At 45.4% G+C, this 27,880-nt stretch overlaps 2 protein-coding genes across 5 annotated transcripts in view; one reads left to right on the forward strand and one right to left on the reverse strand.

The window, feature by feature from the left end:
- On the reverse strand, positions 1-26,418 carry NUP188 (nucleoporin 188). 3 transcript variants are annotated; one of them, XM_027650308.1, is made up of 45 exons: positions 26,305-26,348; positions 24,372-24,426; positions 24,017-24,182; positions 23,702-23,775; positions 23,038-23,122; positions 22,297-22,377; positions 21,802-21,846; positions 21,126-21,218; positions 20,878-20,997; positions 20,296-20,507; positions 19,423-19,537; positions 19,005-19,205; positions 18,180-18,269; positions 17,821-17,886; positions 17,167-17,286; positions 16,635-16,761; positions 16,372-16,527; positions 15,898-16,024; positions 15,204-15,291; positions 15,037-15,113; positions 14,782-14,896; positions 14,543-14,663; positions 14,246-14,312; positions 13,699-13,827; positions 13,404-13,537; positions 12,897-13,003; positions 11,870-12,076; positions 11,062-11,231; positions 10,679-10,748; positions 10,035-10,102; positions 9,230-9,425; positions 8,665-8,742; positions 8,222-8,307; positions 7,595-7,740; positions 6,363-6,544; positions 5,772-5,972; positions 5,083-5,175; positions 4,766-4,924; positions 4,055-4,192; positions 3,576-3,650; positions 2,667-2,876; positions 1,835-1,966; positions 1,629-1,699; positions 1,053-1,182; positions 673-843 (listed from the first exon to the last, which is right to left on the reverse strand). In XM_027650308.1, exons 3-45 carry the CDS (start codon positions 24,047-24,049, stop codon positions 673-675), a joined length of 5,166 nt encoding a protein of 1,721 aa, XP_027506109.1. In that variant the 5' UTR covers positions 24,050-24,182; positions 24,372-24,426; positions 26,305-26,348. The 3 variants fall into 3 exon arrangements, with proteins under 3 accessions (XP_027506107.1, XP_027506109.1, XP_027506108.1); XM_027650306.1 differs by lacking the exon at positions 24,017-24,182 and having other exon boundaries at positions 1-843; positions 26,305-26,418; XM_027650307.1 differs by lacking the exons at positions 24,017-24,182; positions 26,305-26,348 and adding an exon at positions 25,172-26,004.
- Positions 26,358-27,880, forward strand: part of DOLK (dolichol kinase) — a 4,092-nt gene continuing 2,569 nt past the window's right edge. Inside the window, exon 1 of one of the 2 annotated variants that reach the window (XM_027650312.1) lies at positions 26,358-26,468. The gene's annotated coding sequence lies outside the window, so the exon portion shown is untranslated. Of the gene's footprint in view, positions 26,469-26,529; positions 26,624-27,880 lie in introns of those variants that run through there. The other variant, XM_027650313.1, reaches the window with a different exon arrangement.

Genomic DNA, 27,880 nt, shown 5'->3' on the forward strand with positions numbered 1-27,880 from the left:
TGCTGTCTATAAAGGTTTTAATATCAGTATAAATAGGGCACAGTTACAAAAAACTGCAAGACTGGAGCAATGGAATTTTGACGTAAAAACCTTAAGTGAGGCCTTGCTCTTCAGAAACACACACAACACACAGACTGCAGGGTGAAGGGAAGGCGTGAGCACACATACACCATCGTGCCTTGAACCACTCAGTACAAAAATAGCAGTAGAAAGATGGTCTCTGAATTGCTGGCTGATCCCTTGGTGTGCCTTAGCTGGACTCTGCGGGAGAGGCAGATTGCACCTTGTGACAGGAGCAGAGTTAATGCCCAGCAGAAAGTGTCTCCTCTCTCTATCCAGCCACAGCTTCCCCAGCTGAGGTACAAGCTATAAAAATAAAGGTTTTGACTGTTCAGTGCTTGTACCCAGGCAGGATGCTCTGGCAGAGGGAGTGAGCAGGCTGTGCACGCGGGCTGGTCACCGGAGAGCTGCTCTGGGCTCTCCTTACATTCACTCTGCTCCTGGGTGGCAAGAGTTCATGGGATCCCACTGCTCAGGTGACACCACTGCCCACACCTGGCCTCCCTCCCTTCCCAGTCCTTGTTCCAGCTCTGCCAAAGGTGATGCCTTCTGTGGTGGACATGAATCGTTCCGCTGCAGGTCCTGAAAAGGGAGGTAGGGCCAGGACAGAATCTATCTCTGCACGTGCCGGACAAAGGCCTGCACGAGCTGGAACAAGGGCTCCTGCCCCTCTGGACCCAGCTTGGAGGCAGACTTTCCTTGGGGAGAGGGAAGGACCCCGCTGGCAGGTGAAGAGGGACCACCCCGGCGGAAGTAACGAGACAGGCTGGAGAGCAGCGTGCTCTGCAATCAGAAGTGTGGAACAGGTCAGAGCTTCTTCCCACCACACGCCCTCTCCCTCCCCAAACCAGCTTCCCGTGGCACAGGAACGTGCCAGTATGTGCAGCCCAAGGCTGGTCATTCATGCTGGGCTTTACTGGGCAGCCACAGACAAGTGACCTTCTCCCACAGGACTCCCTGACCCCACACAGAGGAGGGCACGAGGTGCTCACCAGCTCTGAGCTGAGCTCCTGCTTCATCCGCTGCTTGTCCCGGGGGTGCACGGCCGGGTCCCGCAGGTACCGAACGGCCTGGGAGATGAGCAGGTAGAAACAGTTCTCCATTGTAAACATGAGCAGAGACCTGTGCAAAGAACACAAATAAAGGTCAGCACACAACACCTTCCAGGTCAAATGCTCACAGAAAGACTTCACACACACACACACACACGAGGGAACAGTGTCACTGTGCACATTCTGCTCAAGCAGCCATACCCAAAAGCTGTGCTCTGCAGACCAGAAACCCCTGTGGCCAGCAGGGAACTCTGATTTAGAAGTACCAGTAAATACGTATCAAACACCTCTTTAATTGCATCTTCAGTGGTTGATTTACGATGGGATGACTTCACACACCCTCCCCCCAAAAAAACCCTGCTTGCTTTGGAGAGCTGCTGATGGGCTACCTGAAGTCCTTGGATTCAGAGTGAGAAGCTCTGAAGCTACACAAATGCCTCTCAACTTCAGTTCTGATGTGAGGAGCTCTGGGTTCTGCTGCTTGGCCCTGACTACATCAAATAATTAGAAACTTACTTGAGGGTTTTGGTTCCCTCTTGCATATTCAGCCCTGCAGCCTGAGGGAAAGGTTCCTTCTTCTTATCCAGCTTGGAGGGAAAAAAAGACAGGCATTAGAGACAGGAGATAAAAAAAGAACTACTCCTGCTCTTCGAAGTATGAGCTGAAGGAGCACCCTGGGGTTGCTGGACCTGCTGTGCTCCCAGAGAGGAAAGGGGCAGTACCTCTCCCAGCATGTTCAGGGCCACGTTGACTGTGGCCAGGAGTGTCCCAAAGGAAGGGGCGACGTCTGAGTCGAAGGCTGGTGTGGTGAAACTCAAGACGAAGAGCACGTTGTACTCAGCAAGGTCCAGCGACTGCAGAGACACAGAAAGAGGTGTGAGACCCTCGAGGCCATGAGCGTGTTGTTGCCATAGGAACGGGAATATCCAGTCCCTCATTATGCTTTTTATATGGAGAAATAGAAGCACTGTGATAATTTCACAAGTCTCAGGTGTACAGATGGAGCAGTGAAGTGTTCTGTGCAGCACTGCACAACCAGACTCTGCTCACACAGCTCCCATCACTGGCACACCAAGGCACTGACTGCTTCCACACTGGTGTATGTACCCAGAGGCACAGGAGAAGGAAGTTCCCTATCCAACAGTCAGCAGCAGGACACTGCCAGAGTCAAGGATTAAACCCTCCTTTTCTGAACCTGGAGACCAGCCACTGGGTCACACCACAATGGGAGGACAGCAAGGGCATTCTTTCCTGAAGAATGTGTACTGAGGGCACAAATCCACTGGGTTATTGTCTGCTCCAGTGAGGTCACACAGACAGAGTGTTGTGTAGATCCCACAAAAGCTTGGCCAAGCCTTCCTTTCACACTGACCAGTGTCTGATTCCCAGTGGGAGTTCCTTGTGTCCTGCCCTCCTGCTCTTGTGCAGCAGGAAGCAGACAGGGGTCACTGTCTCAAGCAGGACATACTGTGCCTCACTACACAGACCCAGAACATCCCTAGAAATGCTGGAATCTCCCCCCTTCATGGAGCAGCACCTCTCCTCTGTCCCTACCTGGTCAAGGAGGATCTGGCAGACATCGGGGGTGAAGTGGCGCAGGGCAGCAAGAGACTTGCTGAGGATCTTCAGGAGGCTGTACTGCACTGTGAGCAGGGCCTTCTGCTCTGCTGCCTCTGACTCGGGGCTGGGATGTTTGGAGGAGGCCTGGGGATTCCGCTGCACTCGGGGGGTCACACTGGATGGAAGGGAATCGCCGTTTTTTGTCTGCAGAGAGAGAAAAAAGAAAGTCCTGAACACCGACACGGTTATTTTGCACTAAGACAAATGATTTGAGGGAAAAAAAAAATGTTATGAACAAAGGGAATGAGGAAAAAAGGCTCCCAAAGTCTGCCACCAGCTGAGAATCTACGCTTGGCATGGACTGGGGAGGCTCTGCATTGCAGGGAGGCAGCTGCAGAGGCTGTTTAGGTTCAACAATTTTAGGAAAACAATAATCAGCACACCAAGCCTGAGCCACGCTGAAATAACACAGCAGCAGCAATGCATCTTCTCCACCTCGTGCATCTGAGGATGTCCCAAGAACAAGAACTATGTTCCTTGAACAAATTAAATCAGATCAAGGACATCAGGGCAACAGTGGCTTATTAATGGCATTCCAGAGTCCTACAGCAATGCAGCCTCTTGCTGCAGTGTATAAGGACAACAGCACCATTCAACACAGGCTGCTGGTTCTCTAGGACTGGCTTTACTCTGCCCAGAGGTTTTTAGACTCCAGACTACTCTTTGCATGCTTTTTTTTTCACTGTGGAGAAACACAAATCCTACCTGTTGATGACTCAGTAATTCCCACTAGGATTACCAACAGTCCATTCAATATCCAAGAGTCTGGTTATTCAATAACATCTGCCTATGAACAGGGAGCACAGGCAACACTTAACTCACAGTTTGGTTTGGGATCCTCACCTGCAGGTAGTGCTGGAGCATTTTGCGGCTGTGCAGGAGGGAGGTACAGGCCTGACAGAGGTAACACAGATTCACCTGAAATAAATAAGATCAGGGAAAAAGCTCTTAAAAGCTCAAAACCCACAGGTGGAAGCTGGAAAATCCAGTTAAACAGAGAACTGTGATCATAAAGGATCCATAAGAGAGCACTGTGATCATAAAGGATCCGTGCAGTCTCTCCATTTTTCAGTATTTTCTTGGAATCACCTGGCACTAAGAACTAAGGGTAAGCCACTGAATTCCCCAAGTTATTTTCCCAAGCTATAACTTCTCTTTATTTCCTCACTCAACTCAGACAAGGTACTGATAGAACACACACTTAAATAATCTCAGCTGAAGTTCCTATTAAAAGAGCAGTAATAAAAAGGTGATATAGTGACATTTTCTCACAAGACATCCAAATCCCTGCACTCCAAGGCAATGTATATCCTGGTTCCTACCTGCATGTCCCTCATAAGCTGTGGCAGGTGGAAATGCCATTCCTTTGTGAAATTTGAGAGCTGAAGAATGAAGCCAACAGTGTGATCTGCCTCCTCCAGACAGGCCAAGCTCTGTACTGTCCGTACTGCATTCAGGCACTGCAAAGGAGACAGAAGTAAATCAAGGCCATGACAGATAAATCACAAAAATCCCATTCCTTCCTCTAGAAGAAAAAGCTGAAGGTGCAGTCTGCAGTGACACAGTCCAGCCAGGACAGGTATTTCAGCATTGCAGGACACGAGAATTTGCTGACCCCAATGGTGACTGAGCCCTCACCACAGCATTATCTGAGCCAGGCTGAGCTGAAGCCGCCTCCAAGAACGGCTCCTGTACTTTTCTTTCCAGAGCCACGGCCACAAAGTGAGCTCCCCTCAAACTCCCACTTCTGCTACTCTTGAGTTGGCATATTAAACATCTGCAGCAAAGTTACAACCCCAGGAGTGAAGAGATGAGCAGATGGGACTGTCCAGCTCTAACAGGTACTGTAACAATCATCCCTACCTGACTGCACGGCTTGTGCATTCTGTCCTCCTTCTCCCACTGTCGTGTTACTTCTACTGTGACCCTTCCTGAGGCAGGAGCCTCTTGTCAATGCTGTTTTCTGACATCTTCCCACTGTTATTGGGACAGAGAAGCCAAGCAAACCACGCCGGAGGGAGTCTGTGGCCTACCTGAAGGATCCTCTCCTGATGGACACCCACGAAGTCCAGCGCTTCTGTCAGGAAGTTGTATCTCAGTGTTTTGAGCAGGCGTTCCATGAGGGACATGGAGAGACGATAGACCCCAGGCCAGGAGGGGGCATCCAGAGACTTTCGGGATGAGGCAGATGTCTGAACAAATCACACACAAGAAGAAGCCACTTATTTCCCTCCACGCCACTCCAGCAGCCTCCAGTCTCTAAGGGTGGCACTGCTCCAGCCACAGCCCAAGAGGCAGGGCATGGGGAGCTCTCTGGGCACATTCCCACATGGAAGGAAGCAGCACCCACCTGAATGGCTCCGTTTGTGCTGAGCTGGTACACGCTCAGGAGGGGCAGGCAGACACTCTGGGTGACACCAGCTCCAGCCATTGCTGCTGCTCCCTACAAGACACAGAACAAACTGCTGCTGGAATCTGCCTCCCTGAGACTGAAGAGACTTGTTTTGCATTAGGTATTTCTGTCCTTTGCACTGTCACTCCCCTTTTAGAGAACTTTCATCTACGCACGCTGTGATGCTGTTAAAAGTTCAACATCAAGAAAAGAAACAGTAAAATCTAACCTGCATAACTGTACTCTCAATCCCATTTATCACCTGCTCTGGTATGTACCTCATCTTTGCAAAGGGCTTTGGAACAACCTTGCTTTCACCTAAAGCCCCACACAAGTTGAATTTGCAACAGATAAATAACACTTTATCAGAACTAATGAGGAAACAGGATCAAACACTCAATGCTGGTTTAACTTTTTCCGTTCAGAAAAAGTGCCTGCTCTAAATGACAGGTTTGCCCTGGCTGGCTTAGCTCTTCCATCTGAGCCAGGTACACTAAGCAGGTGTACATACAGGACCTAGTGCTTGCCAGCTTCCAAAAAAACCCCTTTATCTACAGCTCATTGTTCAGCTGCATCACAGACTCATGAATATACATCTCCTATTCAAAGTGTACAGCCATGTGCTCTCACTCCTCTGCATCTCTCACCTGTTGAGTCCTTGCTAAGGTCAGCAGCAAATGTAAAGAGGCCTCTGTGAAGTGAAGGTTTTGTTTAACTCTCAGGCTGATCTCCAGTGCAGCAAAGATAGTAGGAAGCACAGGGACTTTCCTAGTAATCTGCAGCCAGTAGTCTCCATCTTCATCCACCTCACAGAGCTCCTTGGCCAGATGCAGACCCAGGACACACACCTTCAGTGACAAGGAGAACCAGATACAGGGGTTACAGGGCTGATATGAGTATCAAGAGAAATCTCAAAAGCATTTACTAACACAACCTAAACTTCAGTCATTCTCAGAATCATAAATTAAGGCCCCTGGTATCTCTCACATTACACTCTGCACACCCCTTGGTGGCTGTATTAGCACTCATGACAATATTTTTTAGATCTGAAGGAGAGGCAGCAACAGCTGATTTCCCAGACTGAAATGAGCAAAAAGACATGGAGTGATTCTGAAACAGAAACTGCTGACACTTCCTTTGGAGGCATCAGGCTGCAAGGGAAAATTGTTCCAAGCATCATGAAACTTTAGCCTAGAGAGAAGAAACCAGGGTGCAGAACAGAGGAACAGGTCCTTTACCCCATCTCGCTGGTCTTTGTGCTTCACTCGGGAGGCATCGTCCGTCTCCATACTGTCCTTGTCATCTGCAGCCTCTCCCGAGGTCAGGCTGTGCCGAGTCTGGTCAAACAGGGCAATGACCTCATCCTGGAGTGTCTCACACACACTCAGCACCAGCTGGGAGTACTGGGGGATGTCACTCACTGTGACACACACAACAGACACCAGTTAACACACAGTCCCTGTACTCGGGTTCCCAGTTTAACTGACAGCATCACTGAGCCACATTTCTTGGAGTTAAGTGTTTATTCTGCTCTCATTTCAACAGAATGTGATGAACTGTGACTAAGTTAGATGACTGAGTCTAGGAGGATATAATAAGGGATGAAATGGTCATCTGGATAACAAAACCATGTAGTTTTACCCAGAAGTCATATGAACTCATGTCAAAGTACAAATCAAGCACTACTATGGATGTATTATTCCATAACTGCTCCTTATAGCAATTCCCACCAATTGCTCCAGATTTCTGGTATTGGCCCATGCAGATTGGGTACAGTCTGTGCTCTGTGAGTCCATATAAATATTACATTCTTATCAAAACTGTTATAATAAATTGCACCACCTTTTACCAGCATGACTACAAACTCAAATTCAACAGCAAAGAAAAACAATTAAAAGGCAACCCAACCTTCCACTTTCTATCTATTTTCCAAAACATGTGGGCTGGCAGGGCCCAAGCAGTGAGACAAGGAATACACAGACAAGCTGACACTTCTCATCACAGTGCTTTTGTATGTGCTGTACAGGGAAATACTGCTCAGATTCCACTGAGGGTCTTCAAGTGCTACTGCAATGTCAGAAACATGTCATTTTGTAACAAAGTGTACAAACCCTTTCTAGTGTTTGGGCCTTCTGTTATTTCTAACTAGAAATTCATTCCCTCTGTGAGAGAGCCTGACCAGGGTGTCCCTCCCACACCCGCTGAGGTATTTCCAAAATCACATGGGAACCAAACTGATCAGACACAGAGGTGACTGTCAGGGAAAGACAAGAGAAGACATGGACACAATGTGAATGATAAACCTAATTTCTTTCCAAAACTAGCTAAAGCAAAGAAGAAAAAATGAGAAAAGTCCCACAGGTTGGTGACTCCCTTCAGCACCCTGCACTACCCACCAGCACCACACACATGTTCCTCTTGGACACACTGGGTGCAGGGTGTGCTCAGCCCTGCACATGCACCACCTCACCTTTCATCTCCTTCATTTGCAGGACAGTGATAAGAGCTGAGAACACTTTGGCTTTGGTTTTCTCCATCATCTGCTGATCTGCCTGTAGCACTCCCTCCAGAATCTGCGTCAAGGAGTTTATGATTTTATCCACAGAACTCAACTCGCTGACAACAAAAAGGGAGAGCTCTTCAGATTAGACAAGATCCCTCAATAAATATACTGGCTTGACTGAGCTGTGTGGATCATAAGTTACATGATCCACACAAATAAAAGCAGTTCTTCCAAAGTAAAGTTTAAGTCACCACCTGGATCTCACTAAAGACATTCCACAGAATGAGAGAATGCATTTTCCCTTCACTGTGAGAATGAGAGTGAGAATGCAGGACTAACCATCACAAAAGTTCTTTTGATATTTTTCACCAGCAAGCAGAAAGCCAAACTACAAACTGTATTCCTACTAGAGATTCCTTTGAATTTCAACAACAACCTAGGAACATTTTACATCCCAAAAGAAAATTCTATGAGAAGGCTTAAGTTTCCTCCCCAAATCACTATGGGCATCTCTCTAGAGCAAAAGATTTAAACATAACCTCCCAAGATTTTACTTCCAGCAGTGACTAAAAATTAACCAAACAAAATACCCACCTCTTCCACTGTTTGAGCAGGATCAGAAGAAGGGTACACAGCATAGAGCCCAGCTGCAGGCAGGCCACTGACATGGGAACCTGGAGCTAAGGAGAAATACTGCAAGAGTTACAGCTGCAACATGTAAGAACACTTCAGAAATGCTCAGCCCAGAAATGCTCAGCCCAAACACTGCCACCAAATGACCAGGTTTGTTCTTCAGCAGCACTGAGGGGACCAGAGCCAGGACCCTCACAGGTCCATTCAGTGATGACAAGAATGACACATGCAAAATAAAGATTTATAAGCAGCTTATCAGTCCAGGAAGAGACACTTTGTTTCAGCCCAATTTCACGGGTCTAAAAAGCTCTATGACAGCAAGCAACTGCAGAAATAGAACCCCTCATAATACAAAGAAGATGAACAATTAGAAAATGAAAGAGCTGATAGGAAGCAGCACCTACCAAAACCTTGGTGCCATTTAGCACGTCCAGAAACAACTGCTCATGAACTGCAGAATCAGTCAGGTGCATGATATCCGCCTAGACCCAAAGAGAAAAATCAAACAAGAACAATAAAAGATGCATCTTCTTAGCAGCCTAACATCAGTTCACTGTTTCAATCTATCACTTTTAGAATTCCCCAAATTTTGCAGCTGATGAGTTTTAGAGAAATCACTGAAGTTCTTCATTAACCACGGGCAACAAGTCAGCAATGATTAATTCTCTAATGGTGCATCCCTGCCTCACTTGACTCAGAAAAAGCTCTTCAGCATTACCTAATTACTGAGAATTGCTCTAAAAATTATTTACTACCTCCCTCCTCTGCTCAGACAGACAATGTGCTCATTTTGATCAAACAGCAGAACGCCACCCACTCTAACCTCTTGTGCCACACTCGTGCCAACGTGTGTTGAAATCACATATACTACAAAACTGAAAGGAAAACCAGTGAATTCTTAGCTGTTGACACTGAATTATTCAAAATGTTAGTATCAGACTGTCATGCCAGGCAAGAGGCAGCCCTTACATGGCTTGTGGAGATGATGAGCAGCATCCTCCAGGCCGAGATGAGCATCTGATACTCTGTCACAGAGGCACAGCTGGTGCCCTCGGTCTCTGCCACGTGTTGTGCCAGTGACTTCACGTACTCTGACCAGTAGGCAAAGCGCTTTTTGGTGGAGAAGTTCTTCAGCGTGTCTTTCAGGGACTGATCCAGAGAGCCCCTGACCAAATCAAGAGGAGAAGTTTATCTTCATTTGTTCTTGGGTCAGAAAATACACTTCTTCTGAGATTCAGGGACACAGCTTGCAAGTGAAGGGTTTTCCACATATTAGACCTGTGCAGGGAATCCCACTTTTTGCATCAAATGTGAAGGAAAAACATGATCTCTGAAGAAAATCTATGATTTTTTTTTTTTAAGCAGAGATTTTAGTTAATCCTAACTTTTCAACATATTCAATGTCAGTTATGTTCAGGAAAACAAATCAAGTGGGAGAAAACTACTAAATGTGATTCAGCAACCAATACAGAAGGTTTAGTTAGCTTAGTTGACAATTAGTTTTAACAAATACTGTATATTCTCATTCTAGGATACAAGGAAAATGCTAATACATTCTCATCTAAAGGCTGCAAGCAGACTAATATCTTTCTGCAACTAGTGATTGCAAGAATCTGAAATGCATGCTTGCAATGTGTTCATAAATCACTCCCACATTTTCACAGGATTACATGTGCTTTGTCCCTCAAAGCCCACATGGTCTGTCAAGAGTTAACACACAGAGTTTAGATAATTAAAAAGTACAGGGATGAGGGAGAAACTCCCAAAGACTCACTTGACAACATAGTAGATCTCCAAACAGATAATTTTCATGATTAAGGCACAGGTATCCAAGACACTGAGCTATGAAGACAAAAAAAAAGCAAAATCTGAGCTCTGAAGAGTAAGTGGAATTCTGATTTATCCCTATCACTTGGGATGACTAATATTCCACTAGTGCAGGAGACTTGTTTCTCCCACAATAGAAACAGTTATGTCATTTGACCATGGACTGGTGACAGTAAGGACAGAATGCTGTGTTCAGAGCAGAGTTCAAACTCTGAGAGCACTGGGCCTTCAGAATGAAGGGAAAAACTCCCACAGAAAGGAAGAATAACAAGAACCTGATCTATTCCTCTGTGATACCAGTCAGCCTGAGCTATGGATACACTTCAGACAGCACAACTTCCACCCAGTGAGTGTCACCACAGCTGTCAGGAAACATCTATTTTTGTCTGACATGTGAATTAAGAGCAGAGAATTCCAAAAGACAGTTCATGGCTGTACAGTCTCTGCAAAGCCAGAAAACATTCACTTCATGTCCTGTGCTTAACCCACTTAATCATAGAAAGCTGCAAGCAGAGGGAACAGCCACACATCACTTAGAAACCACTTCTGAGAAGTGCACAACTCCCTTCACTTTGTTTGGATGTAACTCACCTCTGATGATTCGGAAGGCGGAGGAAGGGTCCCAAAGAGGGGATTAGTTAAATTTTCCCAAAACTTTGGCCTAAAAGATACATACAGAAGTACCATCAGTTACCTCCCCCATGCCTAGCAGCATTTTGACAACTTCAAGCTTTACAGAAAATATGCTTTGGTAAACACAAATTTATATAGCTTTGTATGAAAGAAACAGAAAGATATTTGCTTCTGAACACGCACAGGGGGGCTTCTCATCTTCCAAGCTCAAACCCCACACACTGTATGGGCTTTGAGGCAGGGCACGCAAAGTCTAAGATGTAAATGTCCCTGAAAAGTGTGATGAACCAAACTTCTGGAGAAAGGGAAGGAAACTGCCTTGTAGAAAAGGCCCAACTCACTTTGTCCTCAGCACGAGCATGGCGCTGTCGCGCCGGTCCTGCCACAGCGCGTGCAGGAAGGCGATGGCAGCTCTGTGCAGGAGGGGAGGGCACCAGTACCTCTCCTGCTGCTTGGAGTCAATCAGCTCCAAGACCACTTGGAGGCAACTCCACTCCCCCAAGCTGAACTCCTAAAGCAAAAGGAAACAGGAGGTTACGTCACCACGGGACCACTGTGTAGGCACCTGTCAGAGCACAATGTGCTTAATTCCACTTACACAGAGAAACAAATCTATGATGCTGTCATGTATTTTATATAGGACCACAAGGAATGCAGTCATAGCACAGGAGACACAAATAAAATTTATTGGGAAATAGAATGTAAGCTAAACTGAGACTTAGTATGGCCAAGTGCCTTCAAAAGGTCCCAGAAGACCTTGAACTGCAAAGCACCAGAGTGGGTATTCTGGAAAATTATATTGTCCATTGTACCCCAATCTTCAGCTTTCTCACAGTCAGAGCATCACAGATTAGTGTTTTAAGGGTACTTAAAGAACACTCCCACAGAGAGTCAAGAGTGGGTCACAGGCATCCTTGGTCTGACTCAGCACATGTTATTATGCTGACTCAGTATCTGCCTTGAAATACTGGGGGAAGTTTCTCTTTGGTTATAAGGAAAAGCAAAACTGGGATAGCACCACATCCATTAATTGCAAGCACAAGCTGCATTTATCTTTACATTAAGCACACAGTAGGAACTACCAGATTTTAGAGACTGGTGCTGTAATCCTACTGTGAAAAGACCTTGGGCGAGTATCTGCCGTTGTACCTTTGACCCATCGCTGCCATCCTTCACTTCCAAGTTCAGAAACAGCTCGATGAGCCCAGGCTGTGTCTCCACAGCCACGGTGAGGAACTCCAGGATCATGACCTTGATGCGCATGTCCTCGATCCTGCTCTGCAGGTGGGTCAGGAAGGCGTCGCGGATGGCGGCGGCATCGCTGCCCAGGCAGGCGTACACGGACATGGGAGCGACCTGCACAGGGACACAGCACCCCAGGGAAAAATAACCACCCTGTACAGAATGCTTGTCTATATAAGAGGTGATCTGCACTGTCATGGACCTCCAAAATATTCAATATTCAATCTGTGAGGGCGTACTCAGAAGTAAGTTGCCACTAAGCGGGAAGAAAGCTGCCAAGTGATCCAAATTTTCGTCTTTGGCAATTCTGGTCTATCCCTCACCTCCTTCTCCCAGGTTATCAAAAAACTAGAAAGAGCAAAACAGCTTTGGAATTGTATTTCTTGAAATAAATAAACCCAGAGCTGGATTTATATTCTTTAAGAAAACTACAAATACTCAGAAGTTTAGTAGCCAAAGAGAGGAAGTCTAAAAGGCTTAGTAAATCTAGAGTCTGCTTTTTAGTAAGTCTAAAATTTGAAAGGTCCTAATAAAAACTTAAATAGGATGCTCTTCTCAGTAAGATGTTAAAATTCCAGGTAGAAAGGCATAGGAATTTTGTCTAAGATTCTGACTTTATCTAAAATTGCTCAAAAATTGGGAAGAGATCAATTGGAGCTGTAAATACTTTGCAGATAACATCCCCCTCATGGGAAACTTCTCAGTGAGTGCTGAGTGACTTCTGAAAACAGCAGATTAGGTTAAAAAACTAAAGTGCCCTTTAGGTGATTTTTGATGTGCTCCACCTTACAGCTGTCAGGCCACCCTGCTTCAACTGACTTGATTAAGCTCCCTGATTAAAAAAAAAGCCTGAAGAAATTATCTGGAAAGAATTTCAGTGGTGGAATCAGTCACAAGGGGAGAAGCAAAGGAGCACTGGTGTGTCTCATCTCACCGTAGCCAGTCGTTTGAGCAACTGGATGGCCAGGCGTGGAAGTGCAGGGTCATGCTTGTGGTAGATGTATTTGGCCAAGACAGCAATGAGATTGTTTCCATGAGCACCTGGAGAGAACACAATCGAAATCACAGAGAAGAAAGAGCAACAAGATATAACTATTTACCAAATAATGATTTCCGCAGCAGAAAGTGGGAACTAGGTTGTTCTCCCAAAAGAACAAGGCCTGGGTCCAGCCAGAGGCACTAATGGCAGCTGATTTAGTATACTCTGTAATTACACTAATCTCATTACAAAGCATCAAACAATAAGCCATGTTTGATTAATCCTTTAGAAGCTGTCCCAGTGGGGCAGAATGCCTCAGAGGAGGGAGAAGAGTCCTCCTCCCATCACTAGCAAGCACTTTTTGGAAACCTTAACTACTGTTTGTAGTGAGACACACACACTGGCATTTGCAAAGAACCCAAAAGCACAGCTCCCCAAGCTGCCCCAGGGAGGAATACCCACCATGCTGAGTGAGTGCCTGCTCCAGTGGAGACACCACACTGGACGGGGGTTTGAGCCGGATGACGTTGTTGGTGACGGAGAACGCCAGCTTAACTGTCTGGATCAGCAGCTGCCCCTGGCCTTGGGACTCATCACTGTGTTCCCAAAGGAAACCAAAGTCACTGTGTTGACAATCAACATTTATTATTTGCACAACATTCAAAGAGGAAACTCAGTACTCCATGGGGGGTTATGTTTTCACTCAGAGTGTCATGTCAGCACACAGAAGATGCCAAAACAGCCACACCCCACTCACCTGCTGGACTGGGAGGCCATCACCATGTCAATGGTGTCCACCCCAATGCCCATGATGTTGATGACAGCTTGCCCTGCCTCTGTGTTGGCCAGGCTGAAGATGCACAAGGACTGCAGGCTGGGAGCATTGCTGGGACACACAAACACAGAGTCACAAGGAGCAGGATTTTGCTACACAGGACTTAAAAAACTACCACAAAGTAACCTCTTCATTTCTACACCCCCATTGTCCTTTCCTTTATTCTCCCTTCTACTTTCATGACAGTGGCTACACCAAATAGGAAAAGTGGATGGCAGTCTGTCCCAGGAAATCTAGGTACTTTTTTCTCCTTTTCACCAGGTGTTCTAGAAACCTCTGTGGTTTTGTCTGTCCCTAATCTTTTTCTACCCTTCCTGTACTCAGTAATGCAGCAAAGAGCTGAAACCAGCACTACACAGCTATGCCAGCTCCCTCCTAGTTGTTTGCATTTCAGAACTGACACAGAATAATAGTGAATTCTGCACTGTTACCAGGTTAGTGCAGATCTGACACCCATCACTTGTCTTACCTGCTGCGAGGATCCATTTCAGGGCATAAATTCAGTATAGCATGGATTAGCTGCAGAATTAGGCACCCTAAAACAGAGATAAAATGGGTCAGTCAGGTTTGGAGAACTTCTGCCTAGTTCCTACTATTTTCAAACAAATCACAGCTCTAACAATACCAGAAGACATACAATACAAATCCCAAATGGCTGCTAGAAAAGATATGATAAAAAAAAAAGAAAAATTCACATATTCTGTTGAGAAGGCAGGTGATCCTTTTTATTCCCTTCTCCTCCCTCTTCCTCCTTCAAGATCCTTACCGATTTTCTCTCTCACTCCATGAGAGTTGTATCTCCATTTGTGGTAATTTGGTAACATCTCCTTCAGGACAAACACGATGCAGGGCACAAGGCCTTGCCTCCGGGTGCTACCAAGTTGTCCCTAAGAGAAACAGAAATGTTATTTAACCAGGAGGGGGACAAAGGACAAGAAAACTGTTGCAGGAAGATATGCCTTATGTCACTTCCCAATCACACCAGAGCATTCCAGCAGCACTCACCCGGACAAGGGTTGTCACGAGGTTCAGGAAGGAGATGGTGACACTGTACTCGCCCTGGGGCTGTTCTATGCTCATCAAGAGGTTCCCATAGCCCCCAGCATTCATTCCCTCTGCACTGTGGAAGGAGCAAGAGGGTTCATCACATGAATAGCAGGATTCTGACACGAGTGAGAGATGCCAGGTGCAGAGACTGCACACTGGGAAAAAGTTCTTACGACACGTCAGGCAAAAAAAGTGGGGAGGGATCATGAATACCTAATCATGTGATTCATACTGGAGAGTGGATTGGCAACAAATGGTAAGAACCCTGTGTGGTGAAGGTCAGTCCAAACCTGCATGAGAAAAGGTACAGATATTCCCTCTCATTCACCTATAAATGTCTACCAGTTCTCACACCCAGCAAAAACAGGTCCTTCCCTCACCTTGGCTGGCATCCGAGCAGCCAGGACTGTCAAACAATTGACACAAGAGGCAATAACATCCACAGGGGGAGAGATTACAGTTGTCAGCCTACAAAAGAGAAACACACGCATGAAATGCACTGCCACCTGTGGTCTAGCCTATTTACTGGGTTTTTTAATCAAAAAAGCTTCTCTCTCACTGAAGAACACAGGTATAACATCTAAGCAGGTAAATACAGACAGCAGAGTTTGCACTTTCAGTCTAGACTTCCCACCTCCCCCTCACACCTGAGTCAGATCAATTTACTGCCAGAGGCAAGGCTGGCAAGACAGCAGGTTGTCACAGAGAACAATAATTATACAGCAGAACATTAATTCCCTGGCAATTAACTCCAGGAGGAGCTAATAAGTACAACTGTTTTAACACCCAGGAGTTACTGCTCTAACACTATGTTTTATCCCCCTTCCATGTAAATGTAGGTACCAATAAAAACTACCTTTAAATGGGTAAAACTGGCAAAACATTCAGGAAAGAGGTGGAAGGGGGGCATTCTGCTGCAAACAGTGTGTAGGCAGAACAGTCTTGAGAGCTGAACACCAGTCTTGGGGAGTTCAAGTGCTGACACTTCTTGCAAAGCTCTTGGCAAAAATCAGTAATTAGCCATTCTTCCAGCTCACTGTACCTGCTCAGGTACCTCTGTTGGCAGTGACTCACCTCTGCAGGAGCATGTAGATCCGTGATGTGATTGGAAGAAGGCAATCTGCTATTGATGCATCAGTGCTGATCACTTTATGAACCAGATCAATTATGGGCTTGACCCTCTGGCAATGCTGAATCACATCTGGGTAAAGAAAATCAACACTAGAATGCAAAATTGTACTTAAGCAGTAATCAAACCTGGAACGATGAACATTATCCTCACCACAAGCCTCCACGATCATTCCCCATGCTGAAAAACATTTATTTTATTTATCTCAACTTCCTCCTCATTTAAAATGAATCTTGTCTCACTACATGGTCTTACCATGTAGTGAATTTTTTTTGCAGTGAATTTTACAGAATAATCATCATCATCAGGTCTCTGGTAAAACATTCCACGCTCTTTCAAAAGTATTCAGTCCTACTACTAACCTCTAATCGATACCAATTAATAATGACTTATTCTTTTATACTCCCAGCCTGTCTCACCTGCTGTTGATACAACATGGAGCAGCATCTCAATCTCACAGGTGAACAGTGTCCAGCTGCTGTAGGAATACTCCCACCGTACCAAATAAGCCCGATCATCCAGCATCACCTGGCCCACTGTTCCCTGAGGTATCCGTAGATTTGTTTGACCTAATCCTAAAGATAGAAAAAGCAGATGAAAAAGTCACAAATTAGTTATAAGCCAGGTAAAGAACTGAATTCCCCAAAGCATTTCAATAAGAAAAGAAGTGCAGTTTCCTTACCAAGAGGATAGAGCAGCTTTGGGGCCTGTCTTCGCCACAGTGTCCCGTCTTCATGGGAGATCACATCCGGAGGTTTATGCTTGTACAGTTCAATATAGAAGGACATTTTATCCAGGAAACTGTATACCTGCACCAGAGAGAGCTTCAACAATACAGCCAAAGAGCCAGAGCTTCTTAAATATTAATCAACCAAGTCATCTCCAGGAATCAGCAAGTTTTGTTTTTATGTACAATATTCTTCTAATACATCGACCCTACCAAAACACTATTACACAGCCCACATGTCCAGACAAGTCTCATCTAATGAATCAAGAACTTCTTATCAGTAAAGCACCATGTAAAAACTAGTCAGCATCTTCATCTTGAGCCACTAGGCTTGGAGAGATTTCTAAAAGCCAGACAACAGAGTCCTGCAACAGCACAGGGCTAAGACTGCAACTGAGGTAAGCACACGTAATGGAAAGAACCACAGAGCATTTCATCCCTGTCTTGGAATAAATCACCTCCCAAACAGCCAAGAGAGATCCTGTACCTTTTTTGCAGTAGATTTATCAGATACAAGGGCTTGGAGCAGCTGAAGGAGGGGAGTGAGAAGATGGGGGAACATCCCACACACACTGTCCAGGATAATACCCAGACCTGCAGTAGGTTCCTGGTGGTGGAAACAGAAAATAAATATCTTATTACTAAAAAGAAAAGCTAAGAGGGTCTCAGTACAGCACAAAGCTACAGCTCCTTTTTAAGCTGTGCATTTAACATTAATCATGCACGAAAGTATCACTCCAGTCCTTGCACAGACTAAAGCACGAGGCAGTTCTGCAAGTATACGGCAAGAAGTAAGACTGTAAGGCATTACATGTCATCCTAATTCTGTGGCAACAAAAAATAAGCAGGATGCTTTTGCCAGCAGTTAGTTCAATCCTTGCAGCCCCAGCCCTGCTATCAACTATCACCTATATTAAAACTCGCTCCAGTATCCTTTTCAAGAGTAAAGCCAAGGCTGTACCTAAAAGGCAGGAAAGGGCAAAAGTAAATCAAAGATAGATGCAAAAGAACTTTAGCTCCTCGGGCCCTCCTAGAAACCAACTAACTAAACACTACCAGTCTGTTCCTTTCCTATAAGAGAATCTTTTATCAGGGCTTAGTTACAAACAAGGTAGGTCAAACAACTTGCCAACACACTCACCGTCTTCCAGAAGAGCTGAGGAATGCTGGAAGCTGCCAGAACTTCACATGCAGCATCAATTATATCCTACAAAGGAAGAGAGGATGGAAAAAATATCAAAGCTACTTTACACAGCGGGGTTTCATCCCAACCAAGTTCTGCAACATTTCTGGAATTTAAGTTTTCATGTTTGCCCACCAAGATGTAACTGTTTCCTAGAGTCAAAACAGAAACACACACTCAACATACCCAACTCCAGACCCCACAGCCAGCTGAACCCATGCAACTCATCTAAGTTTGCAATTTAACAAATAATTAGCATCAGTTATGACAGATTATTTTAAATTATTTTACAGATGCAAGGGGCCTTGGGTGCTTACCTGCTGATTGCCCAATGTATGTAATTCCAGTGATGTCAGGACAAAGGAAAGAAGCCCATAAATACACATGCAAGCTGTGCTGGCAGTACACTGCAAGGGAAGAACACACAGAGACACAGGCTGTGAATTACAAACACACTGCAACTCTACTCAACGTGCTTTACACACTGAGTTACTGCCTTTCTCATACATCCTTGCTGCACAGGGGCAGCAAAACAGGGAGCAGTCATTACTTAATCTCCACATTAACATGAAATAGTTGACTGAAATGAGAAATCTTATCACTACCATTATCACCAGAAATGCCTTCCAGACATCAAAATAAAAAAACCCACTTTTTTTTAAATTTTGTGTTCACAGATTATTTATTTATTTTTATTAAGTATTCATATTTTTTTATTAAGTGTTCATAGAAATCTAAATTATTTGCTGTCACTGGTTTCTACCTACAAAGTCATTCACTCTCACACACAGTGTTGTCTAATGAAACCATATACAGAGAGTAGTGCAGAGTTAAATCATCCAGTACTGAAGATCCATAATGGCAAATACACTATAGAGGCAAATCAGCAAATGTGATTAACTGCAATCTATTCTGCTACAACTGACTGTTTTGTTTTACTCTTTGGGCATAAAAATCAGTTTCATTCCAACTTGATTCCTGATCATCACTGAAAGAAGGCAAGATGACAGACCACACTTTACTGCACACTGCTTAAAACCAGACTTAGCTTGAAAGAACACTGGTTCAAAATCATCCTATCACAGCTTTACACCAGGAGCAGTTAAATCAGGAGCTCATATACAGGATTATAAGAAACTCACATTCTTGCCCCCACTGCTGAGGGATCGCAGCAGCTTTGTCAGGTACTGGAACACGTTGAGCTGGATGGCAGTGCTGCCCATCCTCCTGATCATGTTTGTGGGCTCCTCTGGGTTTATGGTGTGACGGAGCAGAGCCCAGGCCAAGAGCACCGGAGCGTGATGGGAGACATCGCCCAACTGCAGCAGCTGATTGTCCATCTCCTGCACAGAGACAAAAGCAAAATAACTGACATCTCCTGAAAGCAGTTCACACTCAACAAGCTGACTGTGCCTCTCATGTTATGTGGATGCCAGTTCCTACACTCGGTCAACAAACCCAAGGACGAGAAATGCACAGACACAGCAGTGCCTGGGTAATCACAACAAATTCTGTTCTCTTAGTCCTGACAAGGGGTTGGTTACTGTGCCAGTGCTTTACCTGGTGGATGTGCTCACTGTTGGCCATCTTGTGCTCCTCTGTCCTGTCATCCAAAGCACGCTCATGCAGGGAGTCGATTTCCATGCCTTCCACCAGAATAAGAGCACTAAAGTACCTACAACCATGAGAAGAACGTAAACAAGTAGGTCAGAAATTTTATTTGAGAATTCAGGTGGGTTTTTTTAAACTGTAAGTGGTCCTTCAGTTCAGCTCTTCTTTGAAGCAATAAGAAATTACAGGGAGTTAAGAGCGCATAATCCAAATTTTGTCTTGAAATTCTGGCATAGGACCAAATGCAATCTTCAGAAACACCATTTCTGGGTTGAACAGAGAAGAAAAAGTCACGAAATTCGAAGACAGTTTTTCCACCTTTGTAACTCTCTGCCACTTGGCAGGATTCTCATTGCCCCTCGAGTCATGTCCCACACAGCACAAGGAAGGCAACACTGCCATTTGTTGGCAGACCCACAACAGCTGAACTGAGGCAACCCAGGTAAAAATACAAGTCAGACAAAGCACCAACCTCCACACAGGGAGCATCCAGACCAGCACAGGATTGTGAAGATACAATTTCACTTTACCACTAGACCATCCAAGGAGGAGTGGCACTGTATCTCCACTGCCAATCTTACCAAAGGTAAAATTATATACTAGATTAAAGTTAGTCTGTGGATACCTCTCTACTTTGCAGTCACACCTTCATTTTGCTGTAAACCTTCAGTATGACCAGAAAAAAAACTTTTTTGCCTTCGTATCCTTAGTTTGAAACAGTGGTGATTTTAAGAGGCAGCAGCAAGAATTACAAATGCTTTTTTCCAGAGGAGAACAATTGTTTTGCTCTGTCCCCACTTCACAAACACACACAACACTTACCCAATACGATCCACCAGGTGATCCATGCTCTCATCCACCAAATGCCTGTTGGTTTGTCTCGTGCCAAACCCCTGCTCTTTGAACATCTTTGCAAAGGCCAGCAGCTCATCAGGTGCCATTTCAAAGTATGCATAGTAGAGGAAGATGACTTCCAGCAGCATGGACTGTTCACGGAGGCATTGCACAAACCAACGGGACACCTGACGCTCTGTCTGCACAAAGGAAAGTTCCACCATCACAGGGCAGCAAAAGCAATCAGAGAAGTTCAACAGTCCATTTAGCCAGCACTTGTGTCAATGGCAAGGAAAGCCACTATAAATACAAAGAGATCATGAGCAACTACACATAAATGGCTCTGTTAGCCCAGGGCTATCCATGGATTTATGACAAGGAACAATATGTTTCATGCAACCCTCTGTTTCTGAGCGGAAGCGTGTTTTGTTAGAGAGAAAACAAATCTTATGTTTCTTGCACCAGAAGAAACATCCTGTTTGACTGCTCCTTCACATATGCATTTTCTAATGCACTACATATAAGGAAAGACTTTAAAGGTCAGATAAATATGAGTAAGAAGCAAAATACCATGAGATTTCCATGTGTTTCCCACGTAGGAGCTTCTGTTTTGTACAGTGCTTCAAACTGCTTCCGGTAATTCGGGACCAGTTCCTTGTCCAACTTTTCCACACACTGGAAGTACTGTGCCTTAAAGGAACAAACAAACAAATGTACTTCTCACGTGCCCACTCGTGTGCTTTTGACAATCACAAGTGAGGAATTACTACATATTTAGCCTATTTCAGTGGCATCATGTCCAGGACTCCTGTACTCACTGTGTAAGGGTGTCTCTCATCCTGGAAGTAGGTGAGCAGGTGGAGGACGCAGCGCAGGATGCAGATCCTCTCCTCATAGTAGTAGTCAGCGAGCTGTGAGTGTACAGTGCCACCAGTATCAATTTGATATCGTGCCCAACTCCCCTGCACTTCCCTCTCCCATCACAGGAATGCAGGGTGCTCACACATTATTACAGATGGAGTTTCAACTGAGCAGTTTTTAAGTTATTGGGAAAAAAACAACACTTAATTAACTTTACGGAACGCAATAAATCATGGCCACAAGGACAGGTCTAAAATTACACTGTTAAGTGAGAAAACTTGGGAAAGAAAAGAAAAAAGACATCCCTATAAATCTCTGTCAAAAATTATCATCATCCTTCCTTTCAGAGTTGTCACTTCAGACAGTAACATACGAAAATACAAGCTTTGGAAAACAAGGGAATGTACATCAACCCTGCTAAATTCCCTCACATACTCTAAAATTTCATTCCTCTAGCAATCATTAACACTGTTCAAATCTACATGCACATCCATCAATTTTAAAAGCACCTTCTAAAATTTGTTCATTACATGAAGGAATGCTTCAATTATTTTAAGATTTTCCATAGAAATAAAGTGAGTTCTCTGCCAACAGGTATTTTCCACAGAAAAAAAACAAATGGAAATGACTAACCTTCAGCATCAGAGCCTGACTCTGCCTTTCATCCTGAAGAACTGTCTGTAAACAAAATACAGCAAAATAAACACTTGTAGACAGATCTACTGACAAAACACACATGCACAAAAAAGACTGAAATGAAAAAAAGGTAATTTTTCTTTCCCTTTCTTTCGGAAAGAGATTCTGAAAGCACAAAGACAAAACGCTAATTTTTAACTCCATATTTATTTTTCATCTCCACTCTCATTCACAAATCTGTAGCTTTCCTGTATTCCTATGATAGAGAGAGGAGCTGAGTTCCTGCAGAGATTCAAGCAGGAAGAGATAAGCCTGGATATCTGCTCTCACATTTCCTTAAAGCAGCACTGGAGCATTGTAGGTTCAGAGAATAAAATCTACAAAGCCATTTCCAAATCAGAACTCAGACTCACGTGTGCCCATGGGCATCAACAAACTATTGGTATTAAGAATAGATGTGGAGTAAAGAGAACATTAATGGGAGCTATGGACCTTCAGGGAGTCCCTTGTTCCTCTGTAATCCTCTTGAAGATACGACTGTAACAACTGCACACTCTGCTCTTCATCCAGACCCTAAACAAAAGAAAGAGAAATGCTTTGAAATTAATAAAAGGCAACTAAATTCAATAAAGACTAAGATTCTCTCCAAATACTCAGGCAGCTCTTATCTTCAAAACAAGTAATTTCCAAAATATGACAAAAGAACACTTTTGCACCAGGCAGATGCTTTAATCAGCACTTCTGTTTAAAACCAAACACACAAGCTTTGATGTCATTGAGCTGTAGGAGTTTAAATTCAGCTTAAGGAGCATCAGAGTCATTTAAACAAAGGTACCACCAGTCACTGAACTCTAAACCTGTGGCTTAAAGAAAAAGAACTTTGCAGGTAAACTGAGAGGGTTGTCAAACAAGGCAACTGATTCAAGGGACATGAGTTTTTAGCTGAGCAGTTGTCCTGGAAAACCCAAGACAGACAATAGCAGATGCTGCTGCTGAAAAGCAGAGCCCTGTGCAGCAGGACCAGGAAAACCACAGCACCTCAAGGTCACTCCTCACTTTGGAAAAGTTTGACCTACAGCTTCAACATGTCATTCTAATATCCTTTAGATTATATTGAATTCAAAGGACCTTAAATTTGCCTCTACTCAACATCAAGAAGATTACTTATATATAAGAATCCCAGTAACAATTCATTCCAGGAATAAAAAATAACCAGATGGCAGCTTCACTCACCAAAAACTTGCTGACCCTCAGACCCAACTCTTTTAGTGGAGCAGCTACATCTTTATCAGCTTTAATTTTTTCTGCTGAAGTCGTACTAAAGAGAAAAGAAATTTTAGTTACAAAAAATGCAGCAATCCCAAGGATTGAACTAAACAGGCATAATTTCAAAGTCCTCAGTTTTATCAGTTTAAACTGAACATTTGCTTTTTCCTCAATGGCCTTTCCAATATTTCATACAACAATATTCAGCAACCTTCCCACCAGATAAATCTCAACATTGTTCACAATTTTATCACCGTAATAATGCACATTATACTCATTCCACCTCTTTCAGTGAGGGAATCTGGATGTCTTTCTGGGATGACTGAGTGTCAAGAGGAGTCACTTCTTCACAGGCTGCACAAGTGCTGCAGCTCACAAAGGCAGGGGTTAACAGCCACCTGACAGCAGCAACAGCAGAAAATGCTGTTACTTCTTTCTGGTCTTTATTTCATACCCAAAAATGTTATGTGGATTAAGTACTTTCTCTTGCTCCTCCTCTCCTGAAGTCTTGTCATGCAAGAGAGCAAAACTCTATTTTTATGTAATCAGAGATAAATATTCAACATGATCCTCTATTTACTGGGAAACCTCACGTTAGAAGTTCATTTCTAAAATCAGGCAGTGACTGTACCTTGGTGGTTTATAGTATGACAGTCCCTCTAACAGCCTCTGCCAGTGCTTGTTCAACTCTGCAGCAATCTGGGCCTAAAAAAGAAACAAATACCACTGAACTGACTCCTCAAAGTGCACTACCAAGTACCAGATTTGTTAAATTTATAGAAAGCTAGGAAATTCCACCACCACAGAGACAGGAACAACAAAAGACAGGTGTCTGTGACTCAGACTGATTCCAGGAAAGTGAGGCAGAGACCTGCCTTGCTAATCCCAGGAAGGGTAAGGAAATAGGAGGCAATGGACTGGGTTCAGAAACATTTGGATTTCCAACCTCTGGGCAAATTCTTGGAAGCACAGGTTCCATCCCTTAAAATAAGGCAGCAGGCTGCACCACTCATCAACACCCCAGGCCAGCCAGTCTAGGAAGCAGCACTTGTGCCCACTCCAGAAAAGGAACCACCTTTTCCATACACCCTTCCAGGCAGTTCATGCAGCAGCTGTAAACAAGCAGTGGAAGAATGAAAAAGTAACAGAGACAGAGGAACAAAAAAACACACTGAGGAAGAGGGAAAAACAGCAAAACAGTGAATATTTTCACTAATATTCAACCAGCTGTACAAATGATGTACTTGGCCACGGAGCCCTTTCAGTGATGGCCAAACCTGCTCAGCAGGACATGGACTTACTGGTTCTCTTAAAGCTGATCTGCCCAGCAGAATTGTCCATAATTCTCTGCTGCTCCTGCAAAGAATGGGAAAAGGTGCAAAGTGTTTTAATGATGACCATTATTTCAGGTTTCCATTTAGCTCATGCTTTTTCAAACCTGCAATTAACTCGGAGCAGATCACCTTGTAATACAAGAAAAATGATTTAAGGAACATCAGCTTTTAGCTGAGGAGTTTCAGACGTCCTGGAAGAACCAAGGAAAGCCCCAAAGAAGGTGACAACTGACACTGTGCACTCATATCAAAGCTTCCCATTTACATCAGGTTACCAGTTCAATTTGATTTTGCTACTTGGAGGTTTGAAGGTCATTAAGAAGAAACTTAATGAAAGTATAGAGCAATATTTTATTCAGTTACATTCAATGCTCTCCTCCAAATAAACTCTTCCATCACAGTTTCATCCTCCACTCTAAGCAGAGCATAAACCTGGGTGAAGTGAAAAACAGCAAGATTTTTACACAGCCTCCAGAACATTCACCCTCACCTTCTTCTTTCTTCCTGAGAACTCTGCAGAAAAGCCAACCTGCACTATAAGAAATTACGGATCACATCCTGACCCTGGCACATACATCCAGAAAAGTAAGTCTCCCTAAACCAGCCCAGAGAAAAGGTGTTTGCCAAAAAAGAGTATTTCATTTAGACAAATTATTTGTTAGCAATGTATTACAAAAGAGGAGGTAAACACCACAGCTTCTCACACAGACTGTCTACAGAGCAAGGGCACTCATTGCCTTATTTTTAGAACAACATCATCAAAGTACCTCCCTGTGGCAGTGAAAGGCATCTGTGACTTCTGACACGTGGTGCCACTTGATGAATGGCAACAGCTATTACTTCCAGGACACTTATCAACATAATTTCTCCCTGCTCATTCCTCGATAGCTGGGTGCACTTTCCTGACAGGAGCCTCTCCTGACATGGTCAGCACCAGCTCTGGGTTCAGACTCTCCAGGCCAGAGCACCCAAAAGCCCAGAATTTCACCAACAGTTGAAGAGCAGCGTCAAGGAAGCAATTCAACGAACCCCAGGTTCAGTTATCACGTTAGATTGGTACCTTTGTTTGTCCTGAACACGTTTTTTATCATTCACTGTAAGAACCGAGCCTGGCAGAGGCAACCCTTCCATTTTTCACTCCCTCGTCTGTGAATAAACAGACCGTGTTTTGTTGCCCGTTCATTAATTAGAAGCTAAAGGAGGAAAGTTCTGTGTGCAACCACAACTAACAGTGGTGTTCTTGTCCCCTTTAGGGCTTAGAGGCATTCATTTTAAAAAAATTACACACCAGGGAAACTCCAGAGCATAAAAACGTTACAAGAAATGACAAAAATAAACGACAAGAGCTCTGAGGACAAACGAAGGCACGGATGTGAGGTGATCACTGAAACTGTGATTCATTGACACGCTTCCCACGTGTCTACTTTGACTTTACGTTTGCAAAAGGTGCGGGAGGCGCAGCCCGGCCCTGGTGCGATCCCCCGCTCGAGGCAGCAGCTGCGGGGCCTGGGGGCACCTCGGCGGGGGCAGCGGGGATGGAGCCCCCCGGCCCCGCCAAAGCAACGGCTCCCAGCGCGTTCTGAGCGGCCGCTCCCCCCGCACACCATAAAATAAACACAAAACCCCCCGACATTCGCTCCCGCTCCGACCGTCGGGGCCGGGGGGTCCCTGAGGGTCCCTCAGCGAGGAGGGGGGGGGGAAGGGGGCGGGGTCTCGCCGCGCGCGCGGGGCAGGGGGGCGGGGCCAGCCCGGCGCGCGCCCCGCCGCGGTTAAACCCTCCCGGCGTCTCCGCCCCGCCGACCCCTCTCCCCTCCCGGCCCCGCGGAGCGCGGCCCGCCCGCAGCGAGAGCCGGGGCCGCCCCTGTGCTCCCCCCCCGCCCGAGCGGCCGCAGCCCCGCACCTCGCGCTCAGCCCGCCCGCCGCCATCTTCGCTCCGTGCTCACGTGACCGCTCGCCCCGCCTCCTCCTCCCGCGCCGACGTCACGTGGTGCCGGTGGGCCACGCCCCCTCCCCGCCGGTGGGTCATGTGACAGCGGCGGCGCCAAGATGGCGGCGTCCTGCGAGGTGGGTGCGCGCTCCGCTGCCGGGAGGCGGCCGGGGGTGGTCGGGGCTCCGCGGGGGGAACGGGGATCGCCAGGAAGCGCCTCCCACACCTTCCGCGGGCGGCTGCGGCCGCTCTCCCCTGCCGGAGGTTCCCAGGAGTGAAGGCTGGGTTGTGGGTGAGGCGGCTGAGGGGACACGGAGAAGAGAGGGGACAGGCAGGGGCTGCAGCGAGGCGAGGGATACCGCGCGTTTGGCAGCACATCAGTGGGAAGCTTTCCTGCCCAGGGCAGACGGGAGGCGGATAGCCAAACGGGCAGAGAGCGCTCAGTGTGGCTCGGATCGGGGCGTGACGGGTCCCGTTTCGTGATGAGAGAGCGGCAGCGCTGAGGAGCTTCACGCTACCTGAGAGCTGCGGAGGAGGGAATTGCTGCAGGCACAAGAAAATGAAATAATTCAGCAATTAAACACATCGTGTTGCAGGTTCAGGGGCTAGAGCTTTCAAAGCTGCTGCGTTAGAGCAGAGACCTCACAGAGGGTGAAATTCTTGTTTCTCAGCCAGGCTGGGGGACGCTGTCATGTGCCATTATTGATACAAGAGATGGGTGCAACCTCAGCGTTGCCAGACTGAGGGGGAGGACTCTCACTCTTTGGCAGGTGGATTTACTCTGCCTCTTCTCAAATAAGCCTTAAGCTTCCCCCTCCCCAGTGTGCAGAAACAGCAGAGTGGGACCCCAAAATCATCATTACTTATAGGTACATATTGCCCAGACTTGGGTTTTTTTAACATATGATTAATTCTTCTCTTGTTTTAACATAACATGTGATGGCAAAAGCTCACCCTGGGCCTGATCAAGCTATGTAGCAACAGTACATGGAATGAAGTTTGGCAATCAAGTATTTCAGGCTGTATGAACAAGGATGCCAGAAAGCAACCTATTAATAATTAAGACTTTTCATTACAAAATCATAAATAACTAAACCTTGCAGACACACAGTGCGAGGGAGTTTGATGGTACAAACTGGAATAGTTCCTCAGTGATATTGGTACTGAGATCTCTGTCAGCTCCATGGTCTGATGACACCATTCAACACTGAGTGAAAACCCAAAACAGAACTTTAAATGAATTTCTTGGGGAGCTGGTGTAGATATTGGCAATGAGACTTGGGGAGCAGAATTTAATGAGAGTTTGCTGCTAATCAGCTTAAGGCTGGGCCAGAAAGGATGAGGCAATGCAGTGTCTTAGTTGGGATACACACAACTGTATCAGCCATAACATTGCCAACAGAAATACAGAAACTGAGACCTTCAAAGGTCCTAAAAGAGGTGCCAGAATAATGGAAGAGTGTGAAATTCTGCTGCAGAAAACAGGAATTAAGGTACTGACAGGGGGAGAGGATGCGCAAAAGCTTTAACCTTTCCTAGGAGCTGCTCT

The sequence above is a fragment of the Corapipo altera genome, unplaced genomic scaffold, assembly GCF_003945725.1.
Source record: "Corapipo altera isolate COAL_440 unplaced genomic scaffold, ASM394572v1 268, whole genome shotgun sequence".
In the NCBI taxonomy this organism is placed as follows: Eukaryota; Metazoa; Chordata; class Aves; order Passeriformes; family Pipridae; genus Corapipo; species Corapipo altera.